Genomic DNA, 27,876 nt, shown 5'->3' on the forward strand with positions numbered 1-27,876 from the left:
AAATATGAATTTTGATCATTTTTAAAATAACTTTGTTAAAGGTAAGAAACTGTTACAATGATTTTTATAATTGTTGTTTTCTGCCTGTCTGCCTTCATATCTGCTTATTTGCTTTTCTTGGTAGCAACAGGCTTCCATGAGAAGCACCCAGACAATACTCATCTGTTACTGGGCGGCCTGAGTGACACACTAAGCAGTTTGGTTGAGGAAGGGGAGCACTAAACAGCCTGGAAAGAATGTAGTGCATGGAGAAATAAACAAACCTCAAGCTGAACTGAATTAATGTGTTATCCTGATCCAGCTTTATTAACTTGTTCATTATTAAAAAGCCTGATTTATCTTCATCTGTGTCTTTCTTCTGCCTACAAAGCATTTCTGGCCATTTTTAAAGGCATGCTACTTCCTCAGTAAATTGATCTCTTAACAACACTCCCTTACATTTTAATGAAGATCAGCAATGGAAAATAACACAAATTTTTCACCACACACTGCCAACAAGGAAGTGGTGTGACAGCTGCTGTGTGCAGGCTTAACAATCCATCACGCAGACCTACAGACTCCATTACTTTACTCCTCAAGACATCTATGTTCTCCGCACATCAGCTTCTAGAGAAAGAAAACATATACATCTACAGATAAGTGGTCACAATTACCATATTCAGGTCAGCAGTTGTGAGGGGTGGGGTGGGGGCAACCCACGGCTGAGATGGGGATTACATAAGAGATAAGGAGGAGCAGAGTGGGATCACATGACTGTATAAACCCCCATGTCTGGACACATCCTGTTTCTGCAGGGGGGAATCTTTCCTCTCTGACACACTTATTGTTGTCTGGTTGTCTGTGCAGTGTATGCTGCCACCTGTTGGTGGTTGAACCATCTTTAGGTGCCGTGTTTGGGTCCCACATTTCTGCCAGTGTTAGAATGACCGGTGCCAATGTTTTTAACCAAGACTCCTCACTGGTTAAAAGGAAGCATGTTATAGTCAGAGGATAAAAAAAATCATACCATGCAACAATATAGCTGTACATTTACAGAAAAAAGCTTGTGATATTCTTGAAATTTAAGTGATAAATTTAAGAAAAATATTTCTTAAAATATAAGAAAAAGTACATTCTCTGAGATTATAATATCACAAATAGTCCGTCCAATCTTTTTAAATCATACAGACTTGACTTTTTACCCCAGTGCTGTTGCTGTCATGAATGAAAATGAAAATTAGTTTGCTTTCTGTGAGCTGAGCCCTTGTCTTCAATGATGCTCCGATACTGATGATCATTTAAAAAAAAATAATAAAACACAGCTGGAAGTGATGGTAATTTTCAGAGGAACACAATCACAATTAGCTAGACTTTGTTTTTAATAAACTTTGAGATGACTTCAGATGCTTTTCTTTTCCCATTAATGTTGATCAGACCTCTGGGAACTGAAGTTAGGGTTTCAGGGGCTTCAGTGACGCTTTAATGGTGATAATAACTGAAAAGTATTATGACTACTGATGGTTCCTAATATTCAGAGAAAAGCAATCTGAATTTCTGATTTTATGACCAAGAACATCTGGATATTATATGAGATTAAAGCGGTCAATAAATGAGAAAAAACTCTCTACATTAAAACAAAAACAAAAAAATAGAATTCTTGCATTTGCAAGTTTTCCAGAAAACTTAGTCTGACCTTGAAGTCAAGGTCACGCTGCCCGCTTGGCAAGGAGACAACCATAGACCATCAGCTTTTTACATCTGAGGGCTAAAAAACAAAAGTTGAAAAGAATCAGTCAGCAAGGATAAAGAGAGAATAATGGTGCGTAGCCACCATCCATAAAACCCATTTGTTGTTCTTGTCTTTCCAGTGCACCTGATGTCACCTTCGTTTGAACCAAAGCAGCAAGTCAATAAGATGTGGTGTGGTATCAAGACTTTGTTGTATCTTTATCCTCGATATTTACTGCAATCCCTGCACTCTAGCTTTCTGATAAGATGCCAAAAAATCATCTAAAAAGAAAAATGTGGTTTGTGTTCCCTGTTTTACTGATAGTGGCAGAAGATAAATGTCTTTGTTCTTCGGGTTTAAATGATAAACCACTTTGGACTGTGTTTGAGGGAGAAGTTACAGCAAGTTTTATTTTAGCAAAGCTCAAAAAGAAATAAAAAAGAAAAATATATACATATATATATATATATATATATACATAGGAAACAGTACAGCAAATGCAAATGATCCTAAATGAGCAACTAAGCAGAACAGTTAAGGACAAAATATGAAGTAAAGAAAGTTACAATAATTAACTTGCCCAGTCTTCAGACTCTGAGTAGTCTTCCTTTATGAGCTTGTCCCAGTACATGTCCATTACAGCATTTGGCAGCAGCTCTTCATCATTCACCAAATGGATGATCTTGATCTTCATGTGATGGTTCAAGCTCTCTGTTCCTGCATAATTAAAAGACAATACAATAAAAGAACCACAATATAATTTAATAACACTGTGACAAACTGATACCTAGGCTTTATCAGCTGCCTTTGTGCCCTCTTTGTTTGTTTGAGTAGCCTCAAAAGAAATGTCTTAGTAGTGTTTTCAAGGATTTTCCAAAGTGGTGAACAGTTTACAAAGTGCTCCTCTGTAAATCCTTTATTTACTGAATACCTTTTGGCAAACAAACAAAGGAGGAATATAGTCAGCTGTCTCTCTAAGAAGTCTGTCATTCTGCAGGTGAACTCCTTTGTCTTGGACCGCAGCTGCCGATGGCAGTGTTTTTTTGTTTTGCAGCATTGCCACATGAACTAGTTCTCCACCTGCTGCAGGTGCTGGTTAGAGTGGTAACTAACTCAAAGCAGATCCAAGATAGTGAAGCCTGAGTTCAACCACAGGATGAAATACTCACTGAGAGGTAGCTGAAAAATACTGAGCACCATGACAGGGACCTGACTGTAAACATGAGGCAGAAAGTGTTGGATCTGATGTTGGGGCTACACTTGCCAGCAGACATGAACTTGCCAGTAGTTATCAGCTCTTTAGAAGAACTGCCTGTGCGGTTTTCCTCAAGACACCTTTGTGGCGTGTTTTCATCACCCTCCATGTTCAGTAAGTAAAAAGACAAAGGTCTGCCTCTGAGTGTCACCTGGGGAAATTATAGAAAATGTTCAGAGTTCACAAATATCTAACCAGTAAAATCCGTGGCTATAAATGAGCATTTGTAGGATATGTGGAACCTGAGTTTTGAACACCGCTCTACAACACTATATAATTTACAGCCTACAAAGGAAAAATAAGTCTACATCCAGCAAAATTTCATCTGTGATATTAACAGTAATTTTTTTTACCATATATGTGAAGAAAATTAACATTTTTCTTTCAACAAGTTGAATTTATTGAATCTTAGACAATTTTGTGGGATGAACCCACACAATAAACAATCCTGTATTATTTATCCTGTTTCCGTATAATTACAAAGTGGGATAAGCTTCAACAGAGTATTTCTGCCACATTTTTCTAGCATAAAGTTTTATCTTTAAGAACAAACACATTAATGAACTCTGAATCAGTAAAGTCACCATTGTAATACACAAAACTCTCAGTTAATGTTATGACGGTAGCTTCTGAATCAAGCTCTGTTTATGAGAAGACTTATTTTCTCAGTACTCTTTCACCTTCAGTCAATAGGACTTTTGGTTCTTGTTTTTAGATTTGCATTTGCTAACTTTTGTTTTCATGTTCTGCCTTTAGATTGTGAAGCACTTTATGAAGCTTATCTTGGAAGACACAATTCAAATAATATTTTCCTTACTTACTTTACTCCATGTGCTGCACAAATTAACAAAAGCACAGTTACTCTACTGCTCATACTCCTCTGCTTTCTACCTGAATCTAAATCACATTTTTTATGGTCATTATTTATTTGTAAATGAAAATATTTGTTAAGCAGATGTATCAAATATAGTAGAAAAGACAACTTGTGCTCTATAAATACTTGCATTAAGAATAGAAAACTCACATTTCAGCAACATATTCAGGTAATTCAAACAACACAAGCCACAAATTATAGTATAAAGATGCACAATGAAAAAGGAAGCAGTTTTCTTTCACACAACTCATGAATTATTTTCTGTTTCTTTTTCTTCTTCATAAAGACCCGCAGGAGTGGTCTGATAGGAATGAATGAACTCGGATATCAAACCTTGTCCCAGGCATATGCTGAGCTGACTGGGATGTTTTTCCCAAGAATCGACTTGAGCCAGCATTCAGGAGCCAAGTGCACCTTTCCTTTACTCAGAATGGAGCCATCAGCCAGCACATTAGCAAAGTGACAGTGACCCTGAAAAAAGTCAGATTGTTTTAAAATTCACTGTCAATGCAGTTGCAGATTTCAAGGATACAGGGAATACACTCCTTCCTATATCAAGAACACAAGGATTGACACCCTGGCTGACCATCTTTTTTCAATCTAAAGTATCAGTTAACAGAGAGAGAAAAGACATGCGGCAAAGGGCCACAGGTCAGACCCAGGCCAGCTGCTCTTAGCCATATCACATGTGGTCACCTGATCAACGCACTGAGCTAAACCAGCAACCCGAGTTTGGAGACTCAGCCTCACTGACAACTACATTAACCACACTTCTTGAACACTGCCTGTTCAACAATGGTACAGTCCTGACCTGCAGGTTGACATGGATAAATACAAATGGCATAAAATTGTTGCTTATGTGCACTAATCCGGACAATGTGTATTTGTCTGTTATCAAACATTTCGTACCCAACTTAGTTATCAATCAAATCTTTAAAAAAAAAATGAAAACATTTTTTTTTATTTCAATAATCTTGTCAATATTTATTTCTTTTATTTGCACCACAACTATATGAGTAACACCAACTGTCACCTGGTGTCTGATGTTTTTTCTTTACATAAATGCAAATATTTCAACCCTATATTAAAGCAGTAATCACAAAAATCTCCAGAAATTAAGAAAATGAAGTTGTTTTCCCTGTTTGATATGTCCTCTCCAATAGACAAACAAAACCTGCACTCCTGACTATGGATCCTTTATGTTATTTGTTTATGTTTTATAATAACAAAAAGACTATGATACCAGTATTGCAGTTTGTATGTTCACGCATGGTGGGAGTAGCCAATGATTTTGTAAAGAACTACATATTGATATGTAAATTGTAGAATAGCAGCCACTCATTACTCATTGTTACTAAAAGGTTCACATGGTCACATGACAAAAAACAGTAAGACTTTCTGCTGACCTTCAACAGCAGCTGTAGGGCACTTCCAGGTGAGACGATTCCCCTCTGTATGAGCACAGAGAGACATCTGCTGTTGTCCTCGACTCTGTTCTGAATCAAAGCATTTTTTCGTCTGATCATTATACTGAAACGTTGTAAAGCACTTCCTGGCTGTGGAGTGTCTGGACAGCTACTGGCTGACTGGTGGCATCTGGTCGACCTCAACAGACTAGCAGGTGTAGGTGCTTTATGACTACGTTGATTATATCCACGTGTTTCTCTGGGTTTTGAAGAATCCAGTGAAAGTTTGGCTCTCATGGTAATGTACATGTCCACCAAATCCATTTGCTTCTGGAGGATCTCTATCAAGGTTCTCTGGCATGAAGCAAGGGATGAGATCTGACTTTTTAGCAAACAATGACGAAGGCAGTCAGGCACGCTCCTACACCAAGAAAATCAAAGAAGAGTGTTACTCCTGAAGTAAAGACTGGAAAAAGATGAATTAAAAACCATCACAGCAATAAACCGAAGCACAGCGTTTTTCTAAATACCTGAAACACCTTTATTTAGTTTCTACTGCTATTGGACCGGTGACAATAAAATATCATGTAATTCTTTTTATTTAACACAAGAAGGCAACAGAGTTAGTTATTAAGCCAGTGGTTCTTAAACTTCATCTATTATGACCCCTTTTATTGGTCATGAAAAAAAAAGAATCTGATTCAAATTTTAATTAAATAAAAGTCAACACAAGAACATCAGCCATTGTTAATTTTCCCTTAATAAAAACATATTGATATAACTTAGTTTCACTTTAGTTGCGTTGTTTAAACAACCAGAGGTAAAACGGGTCACACTTCCATCAAAATTGAGGAAAGACTCTCACTTTCACCACCATTCCAGCCAAGCCTTTTTGTGGTGGAGGCACTACTTACTGAAAACAAATGAATGACATTGCCAAACTCTTTGCTCACTTTAGGAAATATAGTTTAAATAATTCTCTGTTGAAAACAGTACACAATTACTGTTCAGTTAATGTAGATATGTCCTGAAAATCTGAAAAAGCAAGGTGCTTTCTCACAAAGTTTCGTTTAGGCCAAAGATGAGAGCAGTTTCTGTACTGACCGATATTTTCGGGCAAGATTATCCTTCTCCGACTGCTGCTTGGCGAGCGCCTCAATCAGCACACTCTGAATCTCTGTTAGAGCTGCATGATATCTGTCTGTAAAAAAGCACAAATATGGTCAATTAAACACGCTTAGTATCTTTCTGGTTGTCTTTTTAACGCAGCTTTTACCTGCATCATTCAGACTTGTCAGAGGCCAAGTTGACATTTCTGTTTGTTTCCTTCTGACCTCCCCCAAAATCACAGTTATTGCCTCTGAATGACTCGGCTATATAATAAAAATAAGAGACAGATTATCGCATCAAAACAGTCACACCTGTGAACCTTTCAATAAAGTGATAATGCATGTAATTTATTAATTAGGCCTATTGAACGGTCGAAAGAACTGTTTTTGTCCATGCCCATTAAATCCAGCTTAGCTGACAGTCAATAAAAAGAGCTACGAAAGTGTAACGTGCTCTCACATTATGAGTGGTGGCATCTTTCTGTCTCAGCTGAAAGTCTCTGGGCCCCCTGGCTTTGGCTTTATCACCTGAATCCTTCCACTGTAGGTTTGAGGTTGCACTGCAGTTACGACTGCTCTGGCAGTGAGGCTCTGAGGACGTGGCACCTGAAACATTCAGATTTCACTTCTCTACTGCTCATCCAGCCACTCAGCACTGTGTCCTATGGGGTTAGATTCTACTAGTTAGTCGAGCGGTCCCCAACCTTTTTTGCGCCACGGACCGGTTTAATGTCACACAATATTTTCACAGACAGGCCATTAAGGTGTCACAGATAAATACAACAAAATAAAATGATATAACCAAGACAAAAACTGTGGTATTTTGTAAATATAATAATAAACGCAAATTCACTGTGTAATTGTGTAACTTTATTAGCAGCATCCTCCTGAAATGCGCCAACAACACTGAGAGTAACATCCTCCTCTCTGCCCCTTAATGCTCTCTGGTCGCTATAGTAGCGCATCAATATTTCTTTCAAAATAAGACATACAACTACAACACGGGAAAAGACCCAGGAGGACTGAGTTAACGATAAAAAGCCTGAAAACCATAAATTTTACACCCGAGTCTCAACTCTCGCGGCTCGGTACCAAACGACCGGTACCGGTCCGTGGCCCGGGCTTAGTTAGAAGTTAGTCTATTAGTTTTCATCTCCAGCTCTAGAAGCAGCTCAGTGGTATTCACTTCTCCATAACAACAACCCAGCCTGCAAGACAAGAACGTGGGACTTGTATCTACTATCGCTGCAGGCCAGTACTACATAATACACTTATAATACTAGATAAGACACTGATGTTGCTCACCTGGTTGTCTGTGCTGTGAAGATGCATTATAGGACTTTGTGTGATTAACAGAAGACACCTGAAAAGTCCTGAGCAGCTCTTTGATGTGTTCTTCCTTTGCCATATCTAATGCACTGAGGCCACTAGTGTTCCTGTCGCTGGGATTTGCTCCAGACTGAAGGAGAAGCTTCACTGCCTGTGCAGCACACATGAATTTCACAACAAACTATTTCTCAAGGGCATTCCATCTAATTTAGAATGACAGATGAATCACAGTTTGTGAATTTTGTGAAACTTTGCATCTGTAGTCATGTGGAAAGTCTTATGAAAAACAACTTTTCTGCATCTTCAAAGTTTCTCCATCACCTGATAGTGTCCACTGAAAACAGCGTCATGTAGAGGTGTCACTCCATCACAGCTTCTAACATTAGCATCAGCTCCAGCCTTCAACAGCTCCTCCACCACCGCTTCATTGCCCACAGCAGACGCCTCGTGAAGAGCCGTCCATCCTGATAGTTGAAGTCAATATTTACTGATCACAATGGAGTTTGTGTTTGATGGTTAATTACTGCGTCATAAGGAACAGACAGAGGATGACGCTGTCAGATTACAGATGTGATTGAGCTGTGACACACCTGCGTAGTCCTCCATGTTGACACTAATTCCTGCTTGAATGAGCATTTTGACTTGATCGAGATCTCCTTTCTTGCATGCAGCGTGTAGAAGAGTCTCTCCCTTTCCATTTCTCTTGTGAAGGTTTTTTTGGGAGGGAATTTTCACACGTCGTGAGACTTTTGCTTGAATAAGAAAATTAAAAGCAGATTTGTAAACATAAATTAAGCTAAAACATGTGACATAACATAATGACGGTAATTACCTGCTTGTGATGAAGCCTCTGCGTAGCCTGATGTAGACTGGATACAGTTGGACGTCACAGGTTCAGTTGGTTTGAGGTGATTTATTTTCATCTCTCTTTTCTGTTTTGTCTCTTTGTTCCCAGCTTTTGGATCTGAATGAGCTATGAGCACAACCTGAGCTACTTCTTTGTTTTGCCTGGGACTGAGATCCTTCAACAAGCTTAACGAGTCATCGTCTGAAGAAGACAGATCTCCATTTCCGTAGTTCTCTTGACTGAAGTTCTGGGTCATCTCCATGTTGTCTCTGGAAGCAAGAAACAGAGGTGACAGCCACAAGTTAGGACTTTGACACCAAGTTAATGCTACTGTAATCACCTCATAATCATCACAGGGTATTCTGTTTGCAGCACAATAAAAAGATCTGACAATAAAAAGTTCTGAAACTAAACAACATGCATGTCATCTGCTTTCCTGATTTCAGGAATCATGTTGTTTTGACCAGTGCCTTTTAACATTGTTACGAGATTCAGTCTGGCACAAAACTTATTGTCAGGATTTTTCCAACAGAGACAAACTTTTGCCACCAAACCAGGCCAAATCTTACCAAAGGAACCAAAAACTCAGTGGACTGGGTTTTATTTCTGAAAACAAGATCCTCACAACAACAGAAAACCAGTATGTGTTTAGTGTAAGCAGCTCATGCAACTAACATTACATTAGTTTGTTTCTCTCTGCAACTAAACTCTATGCTCATATCAGCTGTATTTTAACCCAGCTGAATTCACAACAAAGCTGTTCTAATTTATTTCCCTACTTCAGACAGCTGTACAAGCCTGAAAGTTACAAAAACGGCACCCATTAACACTAATGTAAACCACTCTTTACTTTCAAGCCAATTTTTATGCTCCTTGTCATCACAGTCTGACATTCACATAAGTTACAGCCACTTATTATGGCTGTGTTCACATGTTAAATGATCCCTGAGAGAGAAAGTTTAAAGCCAAATGTGGCTGAAGCTTCCTGTCGCAGTGACACTGATGCTTTGCAGTCCAAACCTCTTTATGCAACTTACAAAGATAAGTAACATTACCTCAAACTCCCAGCTTTCTGAGAAACAGGAGCTAAAACCTAAAAGACTTCAGACATGACATCTTGTAGCAATGTACAGACTATGCTTTTAACATCAAAGGTTGCAAATCTGTTCAAGAAATATCTGTCCTCACTTTATTTTCTCCATAACCTATATGGTCGGGACAGTTAGTCACTGCACTTACCTACGTGCAGCAGTCTTATGTCTGTTCATTTCATATGAATTATCTGCTCTGATGCTTTCAAGATGCTCAACTTTCATCAGGTGCTGTTGATGGTTTATAGGCCCAGAGCCTTTATCCTTTATTCCTTTCTTGGAATAGTCCAATGCAGCTCCGCCACAATTTATGTCTTCCTCATCAGCATCAGGATGAGATGAACCTGCAACAGTAAAATTACTTCACCCCATAAATGATGGACAGCTTACAATATCAAACTTCATATAAGAGCAAATTCTCTATCCTCAGCTAAAAAACTGTTGTAATAACTGCCACTAGATGGCAGCATAACATATGTTTGCTTTAAAGACATATAATAAATTCACCTAAAACTAAACACAAATCCATTTTTTACAGAGAAATCATTAAAAAAAACTTTATTCATTATGTATTACCACAGCATTTTGTGAATGAACTGCACCCTTTCATGCTTCAAAAAACAAAGTTAGTGGACAAGAACAGATATAACATTATTTTTTAGTGGTAGACACTTCTTATACTGTAGAAACTTACACTGAAGAGTGAGTGCATGCTATCACCACCACATTTGGCCACTGATGAACAAAACATCCTGGTGCTGATGGGCTCTGTGGAACAACTAAAAAAATCATCTCAAAATATCTTTTGCCAAATCTCAACAAAAATACTTTTCCGATATTAGATATGTTAGTGCATGTTCCTTAGTAAGCAAAGTTTTTCCTGGACATTAAAGTGTATGGCAATCCCAAAGAAATCTTAGTTGGGTCTGAATGAAAACCAGCTGTGTTGTCCAATAATGGACTGACAGTTTTGCTCATTAGGATATCATTTACTAAAGTATGTTCATTATTAAGTGGTCAGAAATAACAGGAAATTACACATACTTATGTCAAATAATGTCATGGGTTGATAAAATTACAAGGACATGATTCAAAGTAAGATTAATACTAAAGCTACTTCTAGATATAATACACAATTAAGTACCCTGTGTCCTATTTAACTACAATTAGGGTGATATGACTGTACTTTATTGAATTTCTAATATCCAAGTCCTTCAAGAAGCAATATTATAACTTGACACCCATGTTGAAATACATCAGAGCAGTTAAATGGGTTATCTAAACCAGTTTTTAACTGGTCATAGGGAATACCGGATATTGTAGAATCATCAATCAAATCTGAGATGTCAATTTAATTCCATATAAAGAAAACACACAAAGGCAAAATATTTGGAGCCAATATTTCTAATGGTCACAACTGTTTTGGCAGGAGCTATTGTACCACCGCTAACGAGTAAAGAAGTTATTCTAATATAATTAGATAACATGATACACTCCCTTTTTAAAGGTACACTAATGCTAAAGCTCAGTGAGAAATAACTCAGGCTCCAGTCATGTTGTTTCTGTTAATAGATTATATAGATTATTATATTAATGTTAGTAACAAACGCTAAATTACCTGTAAATAGTGGAAAAATTATCTTTGTCCTGGTAGGCTGTAGGGATATCTGGCAGTACAGTGGCGGGAAACTACGCGCCTGCGCAATGTGTATGAATTCAATTTTTATTTTAAATTAGGTTTTTTTTCTCGTAATCCACCCGGGAGTCTTATTGGGGTTTTTTTTTCAGTGACCTTAATATTAAGTCATATAATATTCATCATTTATTGCTATGTATCTTTTCTACAAAATATGGTCGCATAGAGAAAATATGATAAACCATGTCTTAGATCATTTATATATAGCAAGGATGGTTTGAAACTCAAAAATTCGGCGTCCAGGTTTTAGTTTAAAACTTTTATAATCAATTTTCTTCCTAGAGCAGCGAGTAAAGTACAGCTGTCTCTACATTCGTTTAGTTTTTTATCATAATAAGTAAATATTAATGAAATAAATATATGACGAATGAAAATGTACAACTCTCAGACGGTTGTCAGGTATCTTATATTTTTATTTATGTATTTTTTGGTTTCAGAATATGCACCAGAACTAAAACTTTCCCGTTTTTTCAACTAACATTTGATCGTTTCCGAGGCGGAACCATTTATTTCCTACCTCTGTTTTCACACGGCCAAGCGCGATTCCCAGACATGGCAACCTGCACGCGTACTGTGTGGAAAGGTCAGTTGTTTTGTTGTGAAATTGGATTCTTTTTAGATGACATTAAAAAAAATAAAGGCATGTGTTTATAGGCTGCGTTTGTCCTTTCCTGTTTTCTCGTTTGGTCTCTGGGCTTGATTCAAAGATCTCTTTGTGTAGCCTTTTGGCTTCACTGTTAGCTAACCAATGGCCAACCTGCTCTTTGACTATTTAACATATTATCAGCTTGTTTGTATTCACTTAATTTTCTCACTAATCAACAATATTTGATTTTATTTTAATTTTTGATACACTTTAAATCGGCATTGCTCTGATTGACGAGATACTTCTTAAATTAGTTAGATTTTCATGTTATGTTTCCTTTCAGCCGTGATGTGGGGTAACAGCCAGGTCAGAAGCTGTCATTTCAGTCGTATTTTAAGAGTTAATTTGGGTCGCCATATGCCGGATTAAAAATCATATATATTATAAACGAATTTTTGTGATAATCTACTTGAAACCAACGATTTGCTTGATGTAAATTAAAATGTCGGATTTTTAAATATGATATCGCCCAACAGTCGTTTCATTGTGTCAATTATCCTAATTTAATCGTAAGTGGTCTGACCGACCAGTAAAACCAGTGTATGTAATGTAACAGTCATCCAAAAATGAATAAGTTTTGAAAATACATGAGCCATAGCCCAAATTTACACCACTTCATTAAGAAACTCCCATCCGTTAGTACTGGTAATTACTTTTTATTTTCTCATTTACTGTACTGAGAAGATTTCCAAATAGATAAACAGCCCGATTGTCTGAAGATAAGCACTTAATGACTTTGCAAGTAAAACTTGCAAGGAAGCCATTAATATTTCAGGTTTTCAATAAAATGTTCTTCTCCCGATGAGTTGATGCCAGCATTACAAGACATTTACAGTAGGGCTGGCATTTTTAAAAAAAAAAATAAAAATAGAATGATTAATAACTTCACAACAACTTTTGCCATTTTGCTAAACCATCCTAAAAAGCTTTAGCATGTCACTGCCAAAATAATTAAAAAACAAAAGATAGCAGGGCATCAATACAGAAAACTATATCAGCCTTAAACAATAGCATAACAATATATGTTTAGCTGACCTGTTTTTGTTATTATAAAATAATTTCAATAATGTCCTCCTAAAAGTCCTCCACATTTTATTTATGAAGCTGATATTAATGAAAAAGCATGTCTTCCATCCTGGCAGCACAGCATCAATAAAACATTCAAAGAAACATTTAGATTCACTCAAACAGTTTATGATGGGTGCTGCTAAAACTTTGAAGCAGCACTGTGGGTTTCATTCTTTGTGGAAGAGTTTTTACAAGACTGAGACTGTAAACCATGGTTTTATAAATTGATGAGCTCACTGACATCTTGCAGATGTGCGTCAGGGAGAGGTGCTTGTCATGCAAAAGACAGTGGGATACTTAAATTAGGTAGCGTTAAACACCAGTGGTCATCATCAGCTTGTCTGCTGGAAATAAAGAGATACTTTGATGCATTTAGTTTATGCAAAGTTCATTAAAAATGTTTTATAAAATCACAGAGCGTTTCTTTTAATTATGGTGTGCATTTTGATGTTGTGTCCCACACAAAAAAAACAGCATGTGTCTGTTTGTGTTAACTCCTTATGAAGCTTTTTCCTCCCCTGTCTTCACAGTTTTAGCAGGATGTCAGAGGCAGCTACTGAGTGCCAGCGGTTCAGCTTACTCAGGTGTCTCACAGACTGCACCAAGGAATCTACCTGTCAGGACTTTTGCAGCTGTCAAGTGAGTTTACAAACCTTTAAAGCTGTTCACCCAGAAATGATTTTCTGGCTCTAAAGGTGTTTTTTTTCTGCTTGACTCACCCCCTTTTTCCCCATTCTGAGCAGTTTTCTGGTTAGTGCCTTTCCATACGAACCATAAAAGTGAGAGAAATTAGATGCTGACCTGGTGACTCCGACATTTCTCAGGTTAACATCTCCCCTCCTGATTGCCAGGGCACTAAAGAAAGACAAAAAAGACAACGCAGAAAAGGAGGTGAAGAAAGAGAAGAGGGTCATCGATGACAAAAACAGACATAAGCCTTTCAGTAAAACGGCATGGGCGCCTGTGGATGACGTGTATGTTATGAGGTACTACCCACGGACTCTGTATGACCCAGCGGAGGCGATTGACATGCTGAAGAAATTCCAGGCATTAGACTTCACTCCCCACAATCAGCCGGTTTACATAGATCTAAAGCTGGACATGAAGCTGGAGAAGAAGGTAATAATGACAAAAACACTGAAACTCATGTTGACTGAATGGATTTCTAAGATCTGAAGAGCTCTTTGTGTAAGTGTAGAGAATTCAGAGGAACGAGGGATGGCATGCAGTTAAAGTACTTGGTTATATTCACCTTAAGCATTTAACCAAGGCACAAAGACAACGACGGCTAACTTTGGTACTGGGGAGGGTTTTTTTTTAATTGTGTACTCTGCCAGGTGGAAGTGAATAGTGAAGTGTTTTTCATTAATATGTTGGACAAGAAGGCAGCAGACATTATAACTGCTATAAACATAAACAAACACAAAAATACAGCCATCTCAAATTACCAGCCAATGAACACAGCAGCTGCATCATGTGCTATAAATTCTCCAGAACAGAATTGGTTCAGTTTCAAAGAAATTTCAGTGCAAGCATATTGACAAAGTGAGCTGTTTTTCTGTTCAATCCTGTGGATGTTACTTTGACATTTACCACGTATGTTAACATTGCTGGAGCCCAGTCTTCTGAGCACAGCAATGTTTGGACACACCTGCACGTAAAGGTGATTCATATCATGGCTTCACACTGCTCCCTGCTTTTCTGACTTTGTTGCTATTCACACATTGGTTCCATCAAACCCTTTTAGTGTCCCAGAAACCACTGGCTGCTTTTCCTTTTATCATCAAGCTGGAACCTCAGAATAGAAAAGAACATCCTGATGAGGGTTGATCATCTGCCAGTGTGTGTGTTTGTGCGTATTTGTGTGTGTGCAGAAGACAAATTTTAGCAGTCACACTTGGCAGACTTATTTGGATTTATTTGGTGCTTTCCCATTCTGGCTGTCACTGTCACGCCTCGCTTCCACCAATCTGAGGGTTATTCATGACATCAATCTTTGCAGCACAAGCAGTTTCAGTTAATCTGCTGAAAACAGCGCGACACAGAGGAATAAAAGCCTCACAAGTGCTTCTTTTCGTTCTTTCTTACACATCGCAGGGCTGCAGAGCTGCTGCTGTGCTGTCCAGAAGGTCCACGGGAGACAAACCCTGTCTTACTCTCAGCTGTCTGTCACTGCAGAACTAATGTTCCCATGCATTATGAATTATGAACTCTCTAGAGAAATGAAAATTTAAAGTGGTGGCTGAATAGCTTTAATGCTTGATTATGTAGGCCTGCTCTGTGATTGACATCCTCGCTTTTCCTTATTTGTTTCCAGATTTTTTTGCTCTTTTCCTGCAGCATACCCGGTGTTGTTACTCATAATAAATTACTCTGTTTTTCCTCCTTGCAGAAAAAAGTCGACCCCTTCGTCAGCACTGTGCACTTACCGCACACCTTCAAGGCAGAGATGAACAGAGTTTTAGTTTTTACAGAGGTAAAAACTTTTATTTTAGCCTCACTGAATCTTCATTTCGTAGCCATTTGTGTGTCTGTTGTTGATGAATTGTTTTAATTTTGTCGGTGCATGATTCAGATGTGCAGCAGCAGCACCTTTTATTTGTCTCCCTGTTTGTCTGTAATAAATCTGCTTCGGTCGTGGCTGCTTTTTATCGCAGAACCCGACGAGCAGGGTTTGATTAATATTCCTGTCAAGCTGCGCAGGCCGTGGGTTGTAACTTAGATGAGCGTGTTAACGGCCATAATGAATGACATCGTTGGGGTCTGCCAGACATTGACACACCCAAATCAGATTTAAATGGGCGCGGGTGTCTTTGGTTGTGTCTCTGCAGGATGCTAATCAAGCCACAGTTGCTCGGGAGAACGGAGCTGTGTTTGCTGGAGGAGTGGAGCTCATACAGCCGGTGAGTTGGTTAAACTGAGCTAAACGGCACATCCCGTAAGGTCAGATCGAGTTTACCGGGAGAACCTCTATGGAAAACTGAAAAAAGTATTACTTTTCTGTTTCTCTCCAAATTTCTGTGCTGTTTACTTGTTTGTGAAGCAAACTGTTAAATTATTAAAAAAACTCCCATGAAGAAAACTAAAAATGATAAAATGTCCAGTCACATGCTGAATAATTGCAGAGATTTTGGGTTATCTGTTGGCTGGTTAGCAGAAAAAAGAGGCAAATTTATTGATGTAGTTCTTCTCAAGGGCAAGAGTTACCAAGTGTACAATAGAATAGATTAAAAAAAATAAAAGAGAGCCCCACAGGATGCTTGAATTGAAAGCAATTAAAAATAAATGTAAAAATGCTACTTTGATTAGAAGCAGTAATTACTATAAAAAACATCCCCGTTGGAAATTCCACTGGAGCCAAAACTGCTCCTACTAGGTGCATATGCAAAAGAACATAACTGTAATAAAATGAAGAAAAATTAATGAACCTCAGTCTCCAAATTACCAAAAACCTAACAGTGCTGTTTGGGGGAAAGGGAAAAACTACTTTATTTATACTTATTTATCAATAAGGAGAGCTGCATGTATGTTTTTATTTATTTTTGATATTCTTTAAATTTTAATAATAATTGATGAGAAAAGAACTGTGTGCTACTTCAGGTGCTCCTTTATTCACACGAGGCTGCCACTGCAGGTCGACCACATGTTTGATTTGGTGGATGTTTACGTCAAATGCCTTTTCTGACACACAAAGGGATTTGAGAACACTGGAATTTAAAGCATTTTTTAAAAACACACAAATTTTTTTTTTAAAGTACTACATGCATTTAGAGCGCAAAAGTCCATATCACATGTCCATGAAAACAGATTTGTACAGTGGTTAACTGACTTTTTAAAGAATCGACAACACATCTTTTGCAGGCAGGCAGTCCACAGGTCAGACATCACAAAATCTCAGTCTCCACGGGTCCACGTGAGAAAGCTAAAAAGTGATGGCGATTTCAGTTTATGCACAGAGCTTATGGTAACAGTAATGAGACAACAGGAGACCACCAGTATAGCAGCAGATTTGGGTAGAGAAACACCAAAACCTGCAGGAGTCTTAATGTTTAAACTAATTTGATGTCATGTGGTTTTCTTCTTTTTTTTTTTTAAGATCTTGGATGATGAGATTTCAGCAGACTTCTATGTGGCGGTTCCCGACATCCTGCCGAAGCTCGTACCACTGAAAAACAAACTGAGGAAGAAGTTTCCAAAGAGCAAGAGAGGTGAGCTGCAGGTTAAGAGTTATTTTTACCTTCAGCCGTGTTGAAGGTTAAGGTGGACCTGCTCATTTTCAGCACCTTTTCTTTTTTTTTAATTGGTTGTCTGCTATAGTTCAAAATAATCCTTATTTATCATATACTAGTGCTTAATGCTGCATCTCAGTCCAACCTCTGAAAGAAGCTGTTTGAGCTCCTTACCGTTTAACTGTCCTGCTGATTGGTTGTTTCTTGGCTCGAGGTGACCAAATTAGGAATTTGTGCTCTCACTGTCTTCATAAAGAACCAAGAGTAGAAAGAACTGTGTATTTCAAGCAGTCTGAAACCTGAAGAGCTTTTAGCTCAGGGTATTTATACACATTCACTGATATGAGCATCCACCATTCTAACATTATATGAATATCTGAATGAACATCGGGAAAAATTAAATGTCTGAAGAGTTACTGGAATTTTAATGCCTACTTTTATTCAACAAAGTAAAGGCTGATGATATCAGTCTTTGATGATGATGACAGGAAATTCTATTATTTCTAATTCATACTTAAAAATTCTGTTGTGTCTTCAGTGACATTTTATTTTTAGTTCAGATGTTTCACATTCAGCAGTTGATGGTTTTAATCCAGTGTCACTCACAACCTGTGAAGACGACAGCCATAACTGGATGTCTAAAGTGTGAATGCGTTACGAGATAATGAGTGCTGATCACTTATTCTCTCTCACGTTTTCTCCCTTTACTCTCAGGCTCAGTCGGCATCAACGTTCCCAAGATGTTGGAGCTATTTAAAACGGGTCATGAGTACATGGTGGAGAGCGACTGCTATGTTAGGACCCAGATAGCTACGGTACGTCATAACAAACCTGTACATGCAGTGTGCATTGATGGGAGGAGCTGTGTGAATGTGTGCAAAACCAACAGAGGAAGTTTTTAGCGATGAGGCAGTTTTAAGTTTTGCAAGTTTTAGTGCTCAAAGCAAAGGAAAAAAAAAAGGTCCTGATTAAAAAAGCATAAATTCCCACAAGGATGGAGACATAAAATCGATGCGCCCTGAGGAAGGTTGAGGGAAATGTTGGAGTGTGTTTAGGGAGGAAATGCTTTATGTGTGTGTGTGTGTTTGCTTCTACTGGGTACATTTTTAAATAAAACAGTAGTATCAGCTGGTTACAGGCTTGGTGTTTTCCTGTTCTATATATTTTTATCACATCTGCATGAATTTAAAATGCAGAGAATACATATTCGTTCGTTTTTAAGCACTCAGCATATCAGGGCATTTTCACACATAAACTCAGGACAATCAGGTCAGTACAGTTTAACTTTGTCAGTTGCAACACAGCAGGAAATGATCTGCTTTGCATTCACACCGTCAGCCTCTGAGCCTAAAATGTGAAGCCAGTACAGAACTACAAGAAAATAAGTTCCTTCAATGGTCACAATCGCTAACTTCAAAAGTGAGTCAGAAAGTCTAAATGAAATTATCTGACATGTAATATGATTGGCAGCTTGCAAACCAAGCTTGTCCACCCTTTCTTCTAAATGAGGGAAAAAATCCAACATGGCGGTGGCCAAAAAGTAACATTGAGGCTTCAAAATGCAAACTCGGGTGATGTCACAGTTGCCACGTCCATCTTTTATATGCAGGCTATGCGCTTTGCAGTTCTCTGTGGGGTCGAGGTTGGAGATCTGCCTGGATGGCGTTAGCAGGAGGCTGCAGTGTGACATCACTGGTTAGGGTTCTGGCAGGTTAAAGTTTTGCTTACCTGATCTAGCTTGTGTCGGACATTTAAATCCTTGTATGCACTTCTGTTGGGTGAGTCCAGGAAGTGCTCAGGGGTGCACTACATCTGTGAAATTAACTTGGGATGCTGGAGTTCTTTGTTTAAATGCAGCACATTGATTTTTCACCAGTATGAACATACAGAGGATTTCAGAAATGGTAAATATAATCGGACGTGTTAGACATTGTGTTTTCTCTCCTCTGCTTAGCTCGACATGCCCAGTGAGCACATCTTCGCCAACCTGCAGACAATCCTGGTTGATGTTTGTTCACACCGACCAGCCAGCTTGGGTATGTATCTTCACTAAAACCAACAGCAAGAACCCCCACGACAGTTTCTCAAGCCCTACCTCTGCTTTTATAGCTCGCGGGGAAAAAAATAGCAGACTTTTGATTTATTTTTATCTGCTTCAATGCTCGATAGAAAGCTTCTACAGTTTTTTTTAATTGGTTTGGCACTATTTTCATAACTAAAGTGTGCATTTTCAAATCTCTCAGTACAAAACTCACATTTGATCACATTTGTAACACCACTAGTCATTCTTCCAAATCAGATGTCATGATTTCATTGCATTTGCACATATTTACATTCCACGTAATCATTGTATCAGAACACATGATCACTGTGATATAGTTTGAGAACATTTGCTTTAATCACCCAAACAAAACAGTAAGCTCTTTTTTCAACTTAGTACTTTTACCAATCATTTCATTCAGGAGAAAATAATACAAGGTAAGCGATTCAAATTGTCCTTGGTGATGAATGAGTGTAACTGAACTGTAAAACTGTACACAGCAAATATTACACTTATGTTCAGACATAAAAAAAATTATATAACTATACATATACATATACATATACATACACACAGACACACACACACACATACACATGAAAAAGGGAGAAAAAAAACAAGTCATTTACATAAGCAAAATATATTTTTATTTTATTCTCATCACTTTTACACAATTAATCAAGCCGGTCATTAACATTGGGCCATAAATTTTCATCAACATCACAGTGGATGTCTTCGTTGTTCAGGCACCGTGGGAAAAATCTCCTGGCATGACGAATCCAGGCTTGACATTGCTCAGCAGTTATATCACCACAAGCTTCACACATGGCTTGAAGAAGGGAGACATGCTCATGGGGATGGCGATCATACACCTTCCACCTCCATGTAGAGAAGAATTCCTCAATTGGGTTGAGGAAAGGGAATATGGTGGAAGATAGAGGGTCATGAAGCGAGGATGTGTTTGAAACCATTCCTGAACCAGCTGTGCATGGTGGAAGCTGACATTGTCCCACACAACAACATAGACGATGTCTTCTCCCTGACAGGCCTGCTCCAGTTCATTTAAAAAACTATCAGGTGTTCAGTGTTGTATGACCCTAGAACTGGTCTACAGCCTACCACACCATCTTCAGATATAGCTGCACACATTGAGATGTTTCCCCCACGTTGTCCAGGGACTTGGATGGTAGCCCTTTGTCCAATAAGGTTACGTCCTCTGCGTCTAGTTTTTGCCAGATTGAAACCGGCCTCATCAACGAAAATATACTTGTGATGATTCACAGCAGCGTCCAGCTCCATCACCCTCTAAAATGATAATTTAGTTAGTTTTTTTTTACAACTAATAGTTGTCAGTACTGTTACAGTAATTGCATGCCAGTTTAGTGTTGTACCTGAATATATTCTGAACGCAGTTGTTTCACCCGGACATTGTTCCTCTCAAAAGGAACCAAGTAAATTTGTTTCATGGAAACTTGGTGCTTCTTCAAAAGCCGGGCAATCGTTGGAAGGCTAATTGATGGCACATTGGCAAAGGTGTCATTGCTGTTCTCAATAGCCTGTTTGATTTCAGACAGCCGTATGTCATTCCTTGCCCTGACCATTTCCACCACAGCCAACTCCTGCTGGTCAGTCAAAACACGTGGGCGACCACCACCAGGTTGTCTCCTGTTAATTCTGAGGACAATCATATACTGTCAATATTGAAGTATTACCAATCACATTACTGTAAACTGACAATTACATGTTGTTCATCTATACAATAGGGTACTATTTTTAGAAGTGAAGTTGCTATAGCAGACATACCGGTTTTCTTGGCGAAAAGTTTGGATGATAGAGCTGACAGTTGACCTTTGTAAATTAGGCTGTACCAACCTGGCAGCCTCAGCCATGGTAAAGCCTCTGTTAACCACATGGTCAACAATGATGGCCCGGACTTCATTAGAGATGATGGTGCGTTGAGCACCACCACCTCTTCCTCTTTGTCTGTGCCCACCTCTCTGTCGAGGAGCACCACCACCTCTTCCTCTTTGTCTGTGCCCACCTCTCTGTCGAGGAGCACCACCACCTCTTCCTCTTTGTCTGTGCCCACCTCTCTGTCGAGGAGCACCACCACCTCTTCGATGAAGGTTTCTCTCCCACGAGTCTATCCTGCTCCATATTTGAACAGTGCAAAGTCTCAAACACAGTTCTACTTATATGGTAACTAATTGTGATCATCAGGGGAAACAATTAGCAATTAGTATTTCTAGATTGAAAGCTCTTGCAGCAATGTGTAACTTACAAATGACCAGACAACAATCAGTCAAGTTGAAAATCCATGGACATAATGAATGATTCATTGATTAAACATTAAGATCAGTTGAATTGAATGACAGACAAATGTATTAAACTGAATGATAAGAGATGCAAATCAAAAATTTTATAGGGATAACATTATGAAAGGCAGTAACTGTGAACGAAACATTTATTTAGATGAAACACTTATTTTGTGTAGTGAAAAGGATATTTTGCCATTATGTGTATTGTACTAACACAATTGGAAATATGCTGAAATGTTTGAAAAAGGTGCACTTTTGATGATCTGTTGCGATATAAGTACGAAGAGTTTTGAAAATGTACCAATTGCTTGTGGAAACTGCGCCAAACCAATTAAAAAAAACTGTAAATCATACCAGCTTTCATCTGCTGCATGGTGTTACTTTCCCTCCCCAGTTCAGTTTCAGGCTCTGCAGCACCACTCATGCAGAGAGAAGGGAAAAGTTTAGCAGCACACCAAGTGTTCTCTGTGATGTGTTTTCAGGCTTACTGCTGCACTTTTCAGGGCAAGTGTTTTAAACTTGTTTACCTGGAAAAATGGAATCATTCCTGTGCTCTGTTAAAAAGAAGAAAAGCACATTAAGGGAGTACAGCTGGGAGGAAACTACTTTTAAACAGCATTCATGGGCATCCAGAAAAGAATAATTTTAATCATTTGTTCAACTGAAAGTGAACCGATGTTCTCAAGAGACGACTCGCCATGCGCAGTGAAAAAACACCCCAACCAAAAACAGGCTGACCCTCAAACCTGGGCCTCTCTGCTCTGTGTTTCAACCCATTTACATTAACTTTATTTATGCTTTACAACACCTTCTGCTCCTCTGCATAGACATTAAACTTTGCAGTTTGCGATTAAACTATGATATATCCCATAGTATTGATCCTGGAAAAAAAAAACATGCTGAGCAAAAATGAGATTTTGGTATCAGATTGTGATGCTGTTTGGGTGTGTCCTGTACTTGCAAAGAGATGAACGCTGAAAACTGAACGCTGAAATGTATCCGTCCGTCCGTCCATGCGTTTTCTTAAGGGCTTATCCGTCTTGGGGTCAGTGGGTGGGTCTAAGCTGTCGCAGGTGACACCCTGCACAGCTCATCAGCCATCACAGTGCAAACCCAGAGTTTTGAACCCAGAGCCTTCTTACTGTGAGTGTCAACCACTCCCTCAAGAGAGTTCCACTTATTTTCATACCATAACACTGCAGTGTAAAATGTGTATGATGTGAAGTTGAGGTCAAATGTTAAACCAAAACAAAAACTATTACCCCTGAATTAAAAATGATGGCTGTTTGTCCGGGTTCGGCAGTTGGTTTTTCTTCCAGAGATCTTATAAATCAAGAAGAGAAGCAGAGGAGTCAGCAGCTTTTCCATCAAGCTGTAGTTGGTTTAGTAATTTCTCTGCATTTTCCTCCACTTTCTGTTCGATTTACAGGATGCAGTGTAATCATCAGCCAATGGATTCTCATTAGAGAGAAAAGCCTCAACGATCTAAAAACTAATTTTGAGCTTGCTAAATACCACGTCATTAACATTTTCCCCGCTGAAGTAAACTGCAGAGCTTTCAGAAAGGACTCTTTAAACCACTGACTCCATCTGAACTGGAACTTAGCATATAGAGAACTCCGATCTCTCTCGTGTGGACCGTAGTACCACTAAACCTTTGTCTCTTCAGCAGAATAAAGAAGAATGTTTTCTTATTGGGGTTTTTTTCTCATACTTCTCATAAAATCATAGATTGGAGTTAATTTGTTGAAAGTTTGCTTCAGACCTGCCAATCAGTTTTCAGTCATACCTGCAATTGTTTTTAATGTATTTGAGAAAAACGAAGAGGATGAGAGCCCCGTTAAAAAGGAACGTCCAGGTTTACAGCCAGACTAGCAGCTCTGCAGGGTTGTGTTGCTCGTTATGATGGAAATCAAACTGACTTTCATCCCTCAGCTGTAAAAGGCTGATGGGGTAATGTCGTCACCCCGCCGGGCGGGCGTACGGCGTGGTCGCCTGAGTTTGTGAATGTGATAACCTAAGAACAACGACGTTGGAGCTTCATTGATACCATATGTGCATCTGCTAAAAACCTCAGACGAGTCCAAATCTCAGCAACAATGACCTTAACCTCAAGGTCAAAGGTCAGAGGTCAAGTTCTCTGAGAAGCTTGTCATAACTTGATAACAACGTGAGTGACGTAGAATTTTGAAATTGACAGCATATGTGCATCTAATAGGAAGCTGGCACCGGCAGTTGTTTGTTTGTTTGTTTGTTTGTTTGTTTTTGACCCTTCAAAACCTCAAAAAGAAGAGAAACAGGACTTTTTCTGGCAGAGGTCATCACACGGTTTCCCGGCAGCAGGCGTGTGATTGCACGCGCAGCAGATGCTTCTGTTTATACTGCTCGCAGTAAACCTGAGTGTGTGCAGTTTCAGCCTGACGACGATCCCTGTGGGAGTCTTCACTGCTCACCCTTGAAGCTTTAATGCTCTGCTGAACCCGCTCGGCTACGCGCGGCATCCTCAACGCAACGTCGGCTGAGTGAAATGTCTCGGTGCTCGTTACAGCTCTGCTTCATTTGGCGATGAAGGCGCCGCGTCGAGCTGGGCCACCTGGGCTTTGCTGAACTCTCGTCAGCAGAGACGTCTTTGAGTTTGTGCCAGCAAACGTTACAAATCCCTGACAAGAATCACACAAGGACCCCGCGGCAGAATTTAATTACCTCGGCAACCAGTAGTGAAGCATCAGAAAATGCGAATATCAGGAATACTTACTGTTAAATTGGCTTCTTTATTTCCATTATGGGAGTGAGAACGTGTTGTTTTAAGAGTCATTTAGACAGAGGCTAATGGCAGCAGCGTGGGCAAAAACAAGAGTAAACTTCACAGATAAGTGCTTAAAAACAGAGAGAGGAGTGCGGAAATACAGCGTGTGGGTATGAAGAAGAAGAAACCAGCTCCCCCCAAGGGGCTTATGGGAGTTATTCACGACCAAAGACGTAATATGCTAATGAAAAGTAATATGAATGCAGAGGACGGGAGACGACGGGGAACGCAGTGCTGAAATAACTATTCATAAGTATGTTAAAAGTAAATACGTGAGAGAAATAAGACTGCAGGGAGTTTGTAAGCCAAAGACGGAGAAAAGGGGACGACATGCTGGTGAGAGATGGAAAGATGGAAAGAAGCTTTTTAACATAATATAATGCAAACTGATGCTCAGCCTGATCTGTATCAAACTCCTTTTTTTATTATTTTAACACTGTCATCAGAGAGGCTTGGGCTGTTTTTATCTTCTAATTATCGTCTCGCAATGTATTTCATTTGTCCCGCTTCCATTAACAGGTTTAGGATTGTAGTGTCTCAGTAATACGAGTCAGTCCAGGTTACCTCAGATATGGTGGAGATTCTGCCTGAAACAACAGAACTTTTCATTTTTAATTTTAAATGTTTTAAAACATCCTCCCTGTGTGTGATTTTAGATTAATCTGAATTGTTATTAAAAAGCATGAATTTATTCTGTAAATCTGACAAACAGGAGTCTGTAACCATCAGTATTATCGCTAGCTGGATATTTTTGCCACATGCGGAAAGGATTTATGAAAAAAATACATTGATACAAATACACTGCTGAAGCTCAGGTATCATCAGTGCTTTGAGGCCAAATTTGAGCCTAGATATTCTCCGATAACTATGTGGTGTTATGTCAAACTGGAAACATTCAGGAGTCACAGCCGCTCAGCCACAAAATGTAAACTGTATAAAGTTACAAAGCAGAGTCACGGAGTGCGTAAGAAGTCGTGAACACTCTGCTGATTCAATAACCACAAAGCATTAAACCACCTCTGTCATTAATGTCAGCACAGCAGCTCTTTGCTGGGAGCTTCATCACCATCTAAGTGCCTTTAGACTTCCTACATCTGCTATATACCTGCAAGCCACTTTGCAACCCACCTACACCCCATATCTTCCTTTTATGATGTGTTTGACTTTATTAATTTCATATCTGTTGTCATTAACACTCGCAGCAGAAGGGGAGGGGGATCATTTGTCAGTTGAAAGTGATCATCAGCCCTGCAGTGAAGCAGATATCAGTTTTCTGTCTGTTTGGCTTCTCCTCCACTTAAAAAGAGCCGTTCTTTACAATGACCGTGTTTTTCTTCCTTTCTTTTCCTCTTTCCGCATCAGGACCTTTCATTGAGCGAGCGATCATCGCCAGTCACACCAGTGAAGCCGTTTGGTTTAAGAGCGAAGATGTTCTCCCGAAATCACCAGAAAAGGAGGAGTGAGGTGCAGATTGTGTATATGTGCATTGTAGTCAATAAAGTTTTTGTTCTGTGGCTCGTGTGTTTTGGTATCCGTTCTTTCAAAGAAGGAAATCCCAGGAGAGCAAAATGGGACAAAAGGTAAAGTGTGACCAAGACAGGAAAGTGACGTTTATTAATGATAACACAACATGGCAAACAAACCCATAAATCAGTGGTACTCTTGTTTTACAGAATGGCAGCAGGACAAGAAACAGCCTGAGGGGGTTTCAACTGAATTATTTATTTTATTCTTTCTATTTATAGTTGCATGACCACATGGTCAGTGAACGCTGTCCTAATTATTTTTTTCAGTTAACAAGAGCTTTGAAATCATTTAAATGTATAAACATCTCCATATGCTTCAATCTCCACATTTGTGTCCTCAAATGCAATAAAGTATAAAGCATTTAATGATTTTAATTAATTGATTTTGGTTTTGTTGTAAAATCATTAGGCTGTCGACATGACGTTTAAAAGTTTGAGCTAATCCCCACTCAAACAAATACATATATAATATATTCAAATGCCTTCATTTTTCTTATGTTACGTGGGAATGACAAACACATTTAAGAATCTGGTATCCAAACAAAAATTAGGTTCTGGGTCACTGGAGAAAATAATTAAACTGTTATGCAAAGTGAGGGTCCCCGTGTCCACAACCACAAATTTTCATCCCGGGTCATCCAAAGAGGTCCATTTAGAAGCTGGTATTAAAATCACGTGTAATCCTGCCACCTGAACAGCAGGGGGCAGTGTTTACATAGCTTGCACTCCAGACTTCTGCAGGATTAAACTGAAGTCTTCCTCCAACCTGTTGAAGCTCATTCCAGGAAATAAAGCCACACTGACACTGAGGGAGAAATTAGATTTTCTTACATGAGGCCACTAATATATAAAAAGTAGTGAAGTAAAAAATGTTCACAGATTTTAATAGTAGACATGTACTCGCACACCGTGTATAATCTTGCATTAGCTTATGTGTGTGTATTGTGGATACTTCGGATGTATTCACAGGTAAAAATGAAGCCTTTTTTTTTGCCTTAACTCCCAGAAAATTGCAAATTGGGGTCAATTTTCCATAAATTTTCATCCATCAGTTTAAGCTCCTCCAGCTGTAGTTTCTCTGTATTGAATATTTTCTTTATTAATTCAAGTTTGTGAATGAATAAATAACCCTGAAGTTAAACCTGTGAGTTGAAGCTTAAAGTGAAAACAGTGTTTTAGTAACTCCATTTAAAATCTAAGATTTGCACTCTCAGCCCTCCCAGCACATTATTTCTGTGGCTCAACACATCTTTAGATGTTAGCATGTCTTTGGGAAAGTATCCCATGTCTTTTATGCCCCAAACCACAGCAAGAGTAGAGTCATCCTTTCAAGCTGTGCGTTGAATTAGCGCGGCCTATTAGACATTAATCCTGTGATGCTGTGCAGGTTGACATTCAGAGTGAGATTGAGATAAGTTTGAATTTTTATTGGTCCCTGTGGGGGAATCAGGCTGCTGCTGCTGCTGCAACTAATTTAATAGGATTTGGTGGTGAGGAGGAAAAGAAACAGACTATAGAAAGAAGCAATGAAAAACTGTGGAAACAGTAAAAGTGATGAAACCACCTTTAATGAGCTTCTTGTTGACATGCAGTAACGCTGCTGTGGTGCCAGCTTGACTCTCACAGGTGTGTCTGTCTGTAAACCGTGGTTTTTCATACTGACCTGGCTGTTGTTGTTTTTTCAGTGTTTCCTTTTCAAATGACATCTTTGGCATCTCTGTCATGGAAGATGTTTACTTCCTTTGTTGCTCTCGCCGATATGAAAGGGTTCTTCTTGGGGACAAGATTTCACATCAACAATTAAACTAAAATGTCTCAAAAACTGAAGAAAACTGCAACTGCTCTTGCTCTTTCTGTTCTGCAGAAATACCAGCAGCATTAGCTTGTTAACTCCTCCAGTGGGCCGTTGGAGGATTTGCGGCTTATT

General features: G+C 38.9%; 2 protein-coding genes across 6 annotated transcripts; one reads left to right on the forward strand and one right to left on the reverse strand.

The window, feature by feature from the left end:
• Positions 1-292: 292 nt before the first annotated feature.
• LOC116316331 (ankyrin repeat domain-containing protein 31-like) lies at positions 293-11,311 on the reverse strand. Of its 4 annotated transcripts, none has more exons than XM_039621134.1 (15): positions 11,238-11,311; positions 10,314-10,387; positions 9,768-9,963; positions 8,514-8,797; positions 8,272-8,433; positions 8,003-8,145; positions 7,658-7,832; positions 6,813-6,958; positions 6,520-6,616; positions 6,348-6,444; positions 5,244-5,664; positions 4,171-4,308; positions 2,973-3,114; positions 1,673-2,425; positions 293-958 (listed from the first exon to the last, which is right to left on the reverse strand). In XM_039621134.1, the coding sequence occupies exons 3-14, from the start codon at positions 9,842-9,844 to the stop codon at positions 2,280-2,282; spliced, it is 2,028 nt and encodes a 675-aa protein (XP_039477068.1). In that variant the 5' UTR covers positions 9,845-9,963; positions 10,314-10,387; positions 11,238-11,311; the 3' UTR covers positions 293-958; positions 1,673-2,279. The 4 variants fall into 4 exon arrangements, with proteins under 4 accessions (XP_039477068.1, XP_031590744.1, XP_039477069.1 ...); XM_031734884.2 differs by having other exon boundaries at positions 2,991-3,114; positions 10,314-10,398; positions 11,238-11,306; XM_039621135.1 differs by having other exon boundaries at positions 293-606; positions 10,314-10,398; positions 11,238-11,306.
• Positions 11,312-11,660: 349 nt separating this feature from the next.
• On the forward strand, positions 11,661-25,937 carry mrpl1 (mitochondrial ribosomal protein L1). 2 transcript variants are annotated; one of them, XM_031734893.2, is made up of 9 exons: positions 11,661-11,898; positions 13,560-13,668; positions 13,881-14,148; positions 15,422-15,505; positions 15,861-15,932; positions 17,126-17,237; positions 17,973-18,073; positions 19,213-19,294; positions 25,786-25,937. In XM_031734893.2, exons 1-9 carry the CDS (start codon positions 11,676-11,678, stop codon positions 25,884-25,886), a joined length of 1,152 nt encoding a protein of 383 aa, XP_031590753.2. In that variant the 5' UTR covers positions 11,661-11,675; the 3' UTR covers positions 25,887-25,937. The 2 variants fall into 2 exon arrangements, with proteins under 2 accessions (XP_031590753.2, XP_031590752.1); XM_031734892.2 differs by having other exon boundaries at positions 11,824-11,898; positions 13,854-14,148.
• Positions 25,938-27,876: the final 1,939 nt, after the last annotated feature.

This window comes from Oreochromis aureus, linkage group 12, assembly GCF_013358895.1.
Source record: "Oreochromis aureus strain Israel breed Guangdong linkage group 12, ZZ_aureus, whole genome shotgun sequence".
In the NCBI taxonomy this organism is placed as follows: domain Eukaryota; kingdom Metazoa; phylum Chordata; class Actinopteri; order Cichliformes; family Cichlidae; genus Oreochromis; species Oreochromis aureus.

What these genes read in the sequence shown, in the direction of transcription:
- LOC116316331 (XM_039621134.1), bottom strand. Translation starts at nt 9,844, where the DNA reads ATGAAAGTTGAGCATCTTGAAAGCATCAGAGCAGATAATTCATATGAA. An exon ending in TTTTCAGTGGACACTATCAG is followed by an intron (nt 7,833 to 8,002) that starts GTGATGGAGAAA and finishes TGTGCTGCACAG; the next exon opens with GCAGTGAAGCTTCTCCTTCA. An exon ending in AAGATGCCACCACTCATAAT is followed by an intron (nt 6,617 to 6,812) that starts GTGAGAGCACGT and finishes TTTATTATATAG; the next exon opens with CCGAGTCATTCAGAGGCAAT.
- mrpl1 (XM_031734893.2), top strand. Translation starts at nt 11,676, where the DNA reads ATGACGAATGAAAATGTACAACTCTCAGACGGTTGTCAGGTATCTTAT. An exon ending in AGGACTTTTGCAGCTGTCAA is followed by an intron (nt 13,669 to 13,880) that starts GTGAGTTTACAA and finishes CCTGATTGCCAG; the next exon opens with GGCACTAAAGAAAGACAAAA. An exon ending in GTTTCCAAAGAGCAAGAGAG is followed by an intron (nt 17,238 to 17,972) that starts GTGAGCTGCAGG and finishes CTTTACTCTCAG; the next exon opens with GCTCAGTCGGCATCAACGTT.